The sequence below is a fragment of the Thunnus thynnus genome, chromosome 10 (genome assembly GCF_963924715.1).
Source record: "Thunnus thynnus chromosome 10, fThuThy2.1, whole genome shotgun sequence".
Classification (NCBI taxonomy): domain Eukaryota; kingdom Metazoa; phylum Chordata; class Actinopteri; order Scombriformes; family Scombridae; genus Thunnus; species Thunnus thynnus.
Window position 1 is genome coordinate 523,266 of NC_089526.1, and position 10,000 is coordinate 533,265.

The window sequence follows — 10,000 nt, forward strand, 5'->3', positions numbered from 1 at the left end:
GCATCACATCATCCTGCTAGAAACAACAGAAATAAATCAGCTGACCACCAACGAGTCACTGCGCTCCAACACACACACGACCTTCATGTCATCATACAGAGCTGATCAGCAGCTGATCAGTGTTCAATAGACGGCGTGTTGACCTTTGAGTGGAGTTTGTTCTGTAAACGGTTGCTGAGTCGTTTCCTCTTCAACTGTCTGGTTTTATCCGACCAACAGCAAAATATCCAAATATCACATTAACAATGATATAAAAACATAAGCAGCAAATCCTCCAACTAGACGAGCAGGAAGCAACAAATATCTGAAATCGTTGCTTAAAAAACAATTAATCGATTATCAAAACCGTTGCTGATGAATTATCTGTTTTCATCCATTAATCAATCCATTAATCAATCCATTAATCAATCCATTAATCAATATGGTCATTTTTCAAGCAAACATACAAACAAATGATCTGGTTTCAGTTTCCTAATTGTTAATTATGATCAACTGAATATCTTTGAGTTCTGGATTATTGATCAGACGACACAAAACAGAACTAATCTTCTGATTGGCTCATTAGATCCCCTCAACTGATAAAACTCACCTTCAGCCTGTTCACACTTAACATGAAGTCACACTCGGCTCATTATTACTGTTGTGTTTTTAGGATTTAACTTTTAATTTTTATTGATTTGATTCTATACTTGATCCTCACAACTACTGTCTGTGTCTGTAAAACACTTTGGCTGTTTTTTTAATGTGCTCAATAAATAAACTGACTTGACTGAACAATTAATCAATGAATTAAGAAAACGATCAGCAGATTAATCAATAGTGAAAAAAATATAGTAGTTGCAGCCCTAAATCATATTAATCAGTAAGTATCTACACAGGATTTGAAGCATCAATTGTCTTGGAAATATTAAAACTATTAGATATAAACCACATATTTTTCAAGAATATCTCATTAAATATGCAAATGTATTCATATCTTACAAAAAACTGTAAATAACGTGTATAACGTTATGTATCATACACAGTTTTCAGGTTATAAGTGAGCAAAAAAAGCAGAAAATAAGGTGTGAAAGAGAGTGTGAGCTAACTGAGCTAACTGAGCTAACTGAGCTAACTAGCATGTTACTGGATCTGCTGCGACTTCAGCTGACGTTTAGATAGATGACGGACCGCAAACATAAACACAACGTCCTGTTCACTCTGAACTTCTTTTAGAACCTCCAGAACGCTCCGAGTGTGAATTATTGTTGTTTCATGAATCCTTTTAACAAAACTTTAGCTTGTTCTCAAACTTGAATTACTTCATGACACTGAGATCATCATCAGCTTTTCTCACGGATATTTTAGAGATGTGACATTTTCACCATCACCACAAAGTCAGTTTCTGTTTCAGAAAGAAACTGTTCTGTAAAAAAAATCATGACCTGATTTGAACCTGTTCATCCGTCTGGTTTAATAGTCAATGAACTGTCTTGTTCTCTGTCTGTAATAACGTGGCGTCCCTCAAGGAAGCATCCTGGAGCCTCTGTTCTTTCTATTAAACCTTATTTAGCTTTAAAGGAACACTTCAGTAAATCCTCTGGTTGTCTCCAGAGTCACATGTTCCAGATGGATATTAGTTTCATCTCTGAATGTCCGTTACAGGACGGGGTTAGCCTAGCTTAGCACAGAGACTGGAAAAAAGGGGGAAACTGCTAGCCTAGCTTCCTAACAGAATGTGCGATGTTTAACAGATGTTCCCATAATTAAGGTTCTAACAGGATTTCAAAAAATTTCAAAAAAGGTTCTACGAAGATGGTAAATGGTAAACGGACTGTACTTGTATAGCGCCTTTCTAGTCTTCCGACCACTCGAAGCACTTTTACACTACGAATCACATTCAGCCATTCACACACATTCACACACTGACTGGGTACAGAGGCTAGAGGACGTTCCCTGTTGATCTAGCTAACTGTAGTTTATACATGTTCTACATGGCAATAATTGGTTTATGAAGGTTCTAACAGGATGTTTTGTTGTGAAAAAAGGTTCTAGCAGGATATTCAGTAGTAAAACTTGTTCAAACAGAGCTTCTTGTAGTTAATAAAGGTTCGAGCAGGATGCTTCGTTTGACGGGTTCTAACATGATGTTATTTAGAGAAGGGTTCTAGAGGGATGTTCTACAGTTGATAAATGTTCTAGTAGGAAGATGTGTAGTTAATAAAGGTTCAAACAGGACCTTCTGTATAATATAAGGGTTCTATTGGGACATTCTGTATAAGATAAAGCTTCTATGAGGATGTTCCGTATATGATAAAGGTTCTATGAGGATGTTCTGTATATAATAAAGGTTCTATGAGGATGTTCTGTATAAGATAAAGGTTCTATGAGGATGTTCTGTATATAATAAAGGTTCTATGAGGATGTTCTGTATATGATAAAGGTTCTATGAGGATGTTCTGTATATGATAAAGGTTCTATGAGGATGTTCTGTATATAATAAAGGTTCTATGAGGATGTTCCGTATATGATAAAGGTTCTATGAGGATGTTCTGTATAAGATAAAGGTTCTATGAGGATGTTCCGTATATAATAAAGGTTCTATGAGGATGTTCTGTATATGATAAAGGTTCTATGAGGATGTTCCGTATATGATAAAGGTTCTATGAGGATGTTCCGTATATGATAAAGGTTCTATGAGGATGTTCCGTATATGATAAAGGTTCTATGAGGATGTTCCGTATATGATAAAGGTTCTATGAGGATGTTCCGTATATGATAAAGGTTCTATGAGGATGTTCCGTATATGATAAAGGTTCTATGAGGATGTTCCGTATATAATAAAGGTTCTATGAGGATGTTCCGTATATGATAAAGGTTCTATGAGGATGTTCCGTATATGATAAAGGTTCTATGAGGATGTTCTGTGTTTAATAAAGGTTCTATGAGGATGTTCCGTATATGATAAAGGTTCTATGAGGATGTTCCGTATATGATAAAGGTTCTATGAGGATGTTCCGTATATGATAAAGGTTCTATGAGGATGTTCTGTATATGATAAAGGTTCTATGAGGATGTTCTGTATATGATAAAGGTTCTATGAGGATGTTCCGCTCTGTGTGAGGTACAGCAGTGAAACTGGAGCTCTCTGTGTGTCTGCAGCTCAGTGGAGACTGAAACTCGACTCCTGCAGAACGTCAGTTTAGAAAGTGGAGAAGAAACTTTCTGTTTCCAGTCAGAACCAAAACAACAACAGAACTCTGAGAAACGCTTCTAATAAATACTACACACAGTACTCACAAGTACTCTGATGTACTTCTGTAATAATAAGGACATAACTAACAGTTATTCTCAACATTGATTTATTTGTTGATTATCTTTCAGTTTAATTGATTATTTGGTTCCTCGTTTAACACCAAACACCCAAAAATGATTCTTGATCAAAAGTCCCAAAATATAACGAAACCACAGAACATCTGAAAATGATTCATTGATTACTGTCGTCATCCGTCGCTCAGCTCCTCTGTTCAGACTGTTAACGAAGTTAACCAGGAGTGATGACATCACACAGCTGGAACAATCCTACAGACACTCTGCATGCGGTCCGTCTCCATGACAACGCTGTCTGTCTCTCACATCATGTGGAGCATCACTGTCTGACACCTCGTTACAGCAGCGATAATTAAAGGTCGTTTTAACGAGGTGACAGCAGTCAGATATCTGTCTCTGATACGACTGCTGCTGATCAGCACCAATAATCAATCTATAATTAGTCACCTGGAGGCCACGCCCCCCTCTGACTCACCTCCTTCTCGCAGACGAACAGCTGGTCTCCCCTCAGCACCACAAAGCGGTTCTTCCAGATCTCTCTGAAGATCCCTCTCCCGCAGAACTTCCGGATCCAGCCGACCTTATCAGGCTGCGCGTGCTGCGGCGCCGAGTCCTGCGGGCCCTGACCACAGGAAACAGGAAACAGGAAGCTGTCAGAGCAAGTGAACAGCTGATCACTGCATTAAACCGTTATTCACTCACAACACATCGGGACAAGGGAACTTGAGTTTAGTTTTTACTAAATTCACAAAAAGTTCAGTTTTATTTCAGCTGAGAATAAAAAATAACATGAATATAATAAAATAATAAAATAATAAAATAATAAAATAATAAAATAATAATAAAAGTTTGTCGTCCAGGTTGCTGCAGATTCATCAGGTGAGACGAGACTTTACAAATAATGAGGTCAAATAAAAATACTGATATACAAAAAAATAAATAATGCATTTGACTAAACTAGATTTTTACAAAACAGTAGTTTAAATAACTAAGAACTAAATTAATGACGAGATAAACATCATGAATAAAAAGAAATATTTAATTTTGAAAAGTGTAAATAGTAAAAATAAAAAATACATTTAACTAAACTGGATTTTAAACAACTGAAGTTTAAATAAACTAAATTAACGACAAACTAAATTAATAAAGAAATGAGCAACATTAATACGAATAAAGTTAAGATGAAATAAATAATCATGAAATAAAATGAATAAATAAATACTGAGTCTGTCGTCATTTAAACCTCAGACGGGTGAAACATGAAGCTCAGCAGTGAATCTGTTCCAGAGTGAAATGAAAAGCGTCTCCAGATGAAGATAAAGATCTGAAAACACTGTTGATGTTGTTGAAGTGCAGAATAAAAGCAGCTTCATTCACACGCAGAAGTCTCAGTCTGTTATCATGCAGATTCACTCACATTCCTGCAGCTTCAGCGTCTCCGACCACCTGAGGAACCCCCCCCCCTCCAGACTCCAGACTCCCCCCTCCAACCTCCAACCTCCAGACTCCAACCTCCAACCTCCAGACTCCAACCTCCCCCCTCCAGACTCCAGACTCCCCCCTCCAACCTCCAGACTCCAGACTCCCCCCTCCAACCTCCAGACTCCAACCTCCAACCTCCAGACCCCCCCCCCCCCAACCTCCAGACTCCAGACTCCCCCCTCCAACCTCCAGACTCCAACCTCCAACCTCCAGACTCCCCCCCCCCCCCAACCTCCAGACTCCAGACTCCCCCCTCCAACCTCCAGACTCCAAACTCCAACCTCCAGACTCCAACCTCCAACCTCCAGACTCCAACCTCCAACCTCCAGACTCCAACCTCCCCCCTCCAACCTCCAGACTCCAACCTCCCCCCTCCAACCTCCAACCTCCAGACTCCAACCTCCAACCTCCAGACTCCAACCTCCAACCTCCCCCCTCCAGACTCCAGACTCCAACCTCCCCCCTCCAACCTCCAGACTCCAACCTCCAACCTCCAGACTCCAACTTCCAGACTCCAACCTCCAACCTCCAGACTCCAACCTCCAACCTCCAGACTCCAACCTCCAACCTCCCCCCTCCAACCTCCAGACTCCAACCTCCCCCCTCCAACCTCCAGACTCCAACCTCCCCCCTCCAACCTCCAACTTCCAGGCTCAAACCTCCAACCTCCCCCCTCCAACCTCCAGACTCCAACCTCCCCCCTCCAACCTCCAGACTCCAACCTCCAACCTCCAGACTCCAACCTCCAACCTCCCCCCTCCAACCTCCAGACTCCAACCTCCAGACTCCAACCTCCAGACTCCAACCTCCAAACTCCAGACTCCAACCTCCAACCTCCCCCTTCCAACCTCCAGACTCCAACCTCCCCCCTCCAACCTCCAGACTCCAACCTCCAACCTCCAGACTCCAAATTCCAGACTCCAACCTCCAACCTCCAGACTCCAACCTCCCCCCTCCAACCTCCAGACTCCAACCTCCAACCTCCAGACTCCAACCTCCAACCTCCCCCCTCCAACCTCCAGACTCCAACCTCCAGACTCCAACCTCCAGACTCCAACCTCCCCCTTCCAACCTCCAGACTCCAACCTCCCCCTTCCAACCTCCAGACTCCAACCTCCCCCCTCCAACCTCCAAACTCCAGACTCCAACCTCCAACCTCCCCCTTCCAACCTCCAGACTCCAACCTCCCCCCTCCAACCTCCAGACTCCAACCTCCAGACTCCAAATTCCAGACTCCAACCTCCAACCTCCCCCCTCCAACCTCCAGACTCCAACCTCCCCCCTCCAACCTCCAGACTCCAACCTCCCCCCTCCAACCTCCAGACTCCAGACTCCAACCTCCCCCCTCCAACCTCCAACCTCCAGACTTGGTTGGAGTCTGGAGGTTGGAGTCAGACTCCAACCTCCAGACTCCAACCTCCAAACTCCAGACTCCAGATTCCAGACTCCAAGAGGGTCAACTGTGGGTCTCCATCATTTATTTTTTGATCAGATGTTTCCTGGTTTTAATGGTTTTATTCATTTCTAAAGTTTGACTCAACTTTTGTGCAAAACATGTTTTCTTTTAAAGTGCAATATAAAGAAAATAAACTTGAAACTTAAATAAATAAATGTTTTTATAGAAAAATGTCAAAATATTTCCCATCACACTCAATAATAAGCTTATAACTCTGATGATAAACTATATAAATACAACATAACTTTATTTAACCTCAATTTACATTCAAACACACATTTAAAAAAAATGCAGCTGCAACTCCATTATTATTATTATTATTATTATTATTATTATTATTATTATTATTATCACTATTATTATTATTATTATTATTATTATCACTATTATTATTATTATTATTATCACTATTATTATTATTATTATTATTATTATTATTATCACTATTATTATTATTATTATTATTTGTAATAGCTGAATAGTTGAAGGAGGCACAAATGTATTTTTATTTTCTGTCTGTTGTTTTGTTTTTTATTGTAAAAAAAGTTTTAAATGTCTCTTTACAGGATTTGCATAAATAAATATATTATTTCATACTACTTATTAAATAAAGTAATAATAATTAATAAATAAATACTAATATGATGCTGTAACTTATCACTATTTTCTCTGTGTTCAGTGTTATTAATTCAGCAGTTTCACTATGAATGAAAAGTGCAAATTAAATAAATTTAAATTTAATTAAATTTAAAACAAATAAATGAATTCATAATATAGTATACTCAAATACATCATTCATATATTAGAACTTTAGATTTTATATCACAATATCTAGTTTTATTAATAAATATTAATTTGGCTAAATATTAATGTAGTATTTTTTATTATATATTAGACTTTTTAAAGGTGATTTGTTTAATTTCTTATTTCATGTATTTTATAGGCTATGTATTTAATTATTTGCATGTATTTCATTTTACTTTGTTTTTTTTTATCTATTTAATTTTTCAAAGTTCATCTTTTTTGTCCCAAATCAATAAAATCACATTATTTTAAACTTGAACTCTGCAGATAAACCAGATGAACTGTATCAATAAATCCTAGAGGAGCCGATAAACAATATTCATTCAACAATAGAAACTGATCAACATAAATATCCATCAATAACTGCAGAAGTATTGATCTGAGCAGCGATTATGATGCTGTCAGTGTTTCTGTTACGTATTTGTTTACCATTTATTTATTGATTGGTCATGTATTTGTTATGTAATGTTATGTATTCTTCCTGACTGCAGCTGGTCTTATCAATAAGGCCCCGGGACCCGCTGACATGGACAAACCACAACCTCTAACATCAGTGTTCTGGATCCAACACGCTGCGTTACATTAATGCAACGTATTACTTATTATAAATGATGCACACTGCATACACTGTTTACTCCTGATCAATACTTTGTTTATTCATCCCATTCTATTCTATTTAATATTTAATCATTTAATCTGTAGCTGCTGCTTTTTATTATATATTTTATATCTTATATTTTCTAGGACTGTAAATGCTTCCATGTTTGTAATCTGAGTAAAACTGATTCTGATGTATTTGAAAGTGAAACGTCATTAAACTGTTATTAAATATAACAGAAACACTCTTCTCTCTCTGAATGTCACAACAACAATATTACCAAAGCATCGACGAGCTAAAATAACATTAATAAAACATTAAGATGTGTGTGTGTGTGTGTGTGTGTGTGTGTGTGTGTGTGTGTGTGTGTGTAGCAGTGTTTGTAATGTTGAGAGGTCATTAGAGGTCATTAATCTCTTTAATATCTGAAACTTATTAAATTATTGTTATTATTATTATTTAAATTAATTTTTAATTGAATATTTTAGCGACGCCCTTATTTCGAAAAGCGGAAGTGGAGTGTTAATCCAGCTGGTTGGTGCCTTCAGAATAAAGCCTGGAACTGCTCCCGGGCTTTTGTTCCTCGCGCTCCGGCTTAACGATTCAAACCGACACGAGCCGCCGGTCCGGTCCGGTGCCACGGCCGGGCCCGGTTCCGGTAACACTCACCCGTCTCCCGGAGCTGTTCTTCTTCATGCTGCCGGCGGACCGACGTTAACTCCGTTCTGTCCCCACAAAGAGCCGCTGACCGGCGGGATGAAAGCAGTTAAAGTCCGGCAGGGAGGACCGGAGCCTCCGCCTCAGCTCCGCCGCTCCGCAGCTGCTGATCCTCGGTGTGACTCTGCTCGCCGCCCCGCTGCTCTCTGCTGCTGCTGCCGGGCTCCGCTGCGTTCTGACCCGGCCAGCCGCCGCTCTGTGAGTCGGTGTCCGGTTACTCCTCCTCCTCCTCCTCCTCCTCCTCCTCCTCCAGACTCCCCGCTGGCTCAGCGGCTCCTCGGCAGCCCCGCAGCGCCTCCTACTGGCGCGCACTAAGTGGCCATAAGTACGTGGACACGCCTCAGTTCCGATGAAGAGAAATTATAACGCAGTAACAATAAATCCATGAAGTCCCAGTAATTTACCCTTTAATAAGGCTTTAATTTAGTAGTTTTAATGGCATATTAATGGGATTATTAATGAATAAATGAACAGATGTGATACAAAGTTGGACCAAAATAACAAGAAGCCACCAATCAATTCACACCTTAAAGGACCAGTTCACATTCTTTCAACTCAGTCTTAAACCAACAGTCAGTCATTAAATGAACATTAAAGCAGTGTTTCCTGCTGTTCATACTGACCATTAGAAGATCCTTCATAATGACCTTACAATGGAAGTGATGGAGGACAAACACAGTCCTCCTTCTGAAGTTAAGCTTTAATGGAATATTAAGGAGATACTTAATGGATAAATAAACAGATGTAATATAAAGTATTAAGATGTTTTCAAGAGACACAAAACTCTTAAAACTGACCAAATTTATACCTTATAGGTCTGAACCAGTTCAGGGAGGTTTTACCCATTAAAAACCTACATAACCCATTAAAACCAGCATCATTCATCCATTAATAAAGGATTCTAGTGTTGCTGAGCAGAGACTAAAGAAACCAGAAAATATTCACATTTAACAAGCTGGAATCAGAGAATGTGGACTTTTTCTTAAAAAATGACTCAAAACGATTAATTGATTCTCAAAATAGTTGTCAATTCATTTTCTGTTGGTCAACTAATCAATAAATCAAGTATATTTGCCTGTTTTCTTTTAATCTTTTTGATGACGAATGAAACGAGCTCATGTTTAAAAACATCATTTTCATCTTTGAATTATGACAAAGAACAGATCAATAGATATTTAGTCCAACAATTAACTTTAACAATTGATCAGTTAATCAGGAACAGAACAGATGAATCATCAATAATAATAGTTGTTAGTGGCTGTTTGATTATAATTGAGACAAACAGCTGCGACTAAAACTCACAGTTTCTCTGTTCAATCCAGTTTGTCAATATTTAAATTTGATTTGTCATTTAGGATAATAAAATAATCAATAACTGAAGGATTATTATTATTATTATTATTATTATTATTATTATTATTATTATTATTATTATTATTATTATTATTGTTTGGAGGCTTTAAAACAGCATCCGGGGCGACGGCGTGTTTCAGCTCTGAGATCAGATCAGGGTCTCAGACTGATGTTGGTTATCAGCTGCAGCATCTGGTCTGGAGGGGGTGGGGGGGTGGGGATCTGGAGGGGTCTGGGGGGTCAGAGGGGGGTGGGGATCTGGAGGGGTCTGGGGGGTCAGA

General features: G+C 39.1%; 1 protein-coding gene across 1 annotated transcript in view; it reads right to left on the reverse strand.

Moving 5' to 3' along the window:
* plekho1b (pleckstrin homology domain containing, family O member 1b) overlaps positions 1-8,668 on the reverse strand; it is a 24,554-nt gene extending 15,886 nt beyond the window's left edge. The window contains exons 1-2 of the mRNA XM_067600236.1: positions 8,319-8,668; positions 3,785-3,931 (exon numbers count right to left, since the gene is read on the reverse strand). Coding sequence (XP_067456337.1) covers positions 3,785-3,931; positions 8,319-8,345 — 174 coding nt within the window. The 5' untranslated portion in view covers positions 8,346-8,668. The remainder of the gene's footprint in view (positions 1-3,784; positions 3,932-8,318) is intronic.
* Between the last annotated feature and the right edge of the window lie 1,332 nt (positions 8,669-10,000).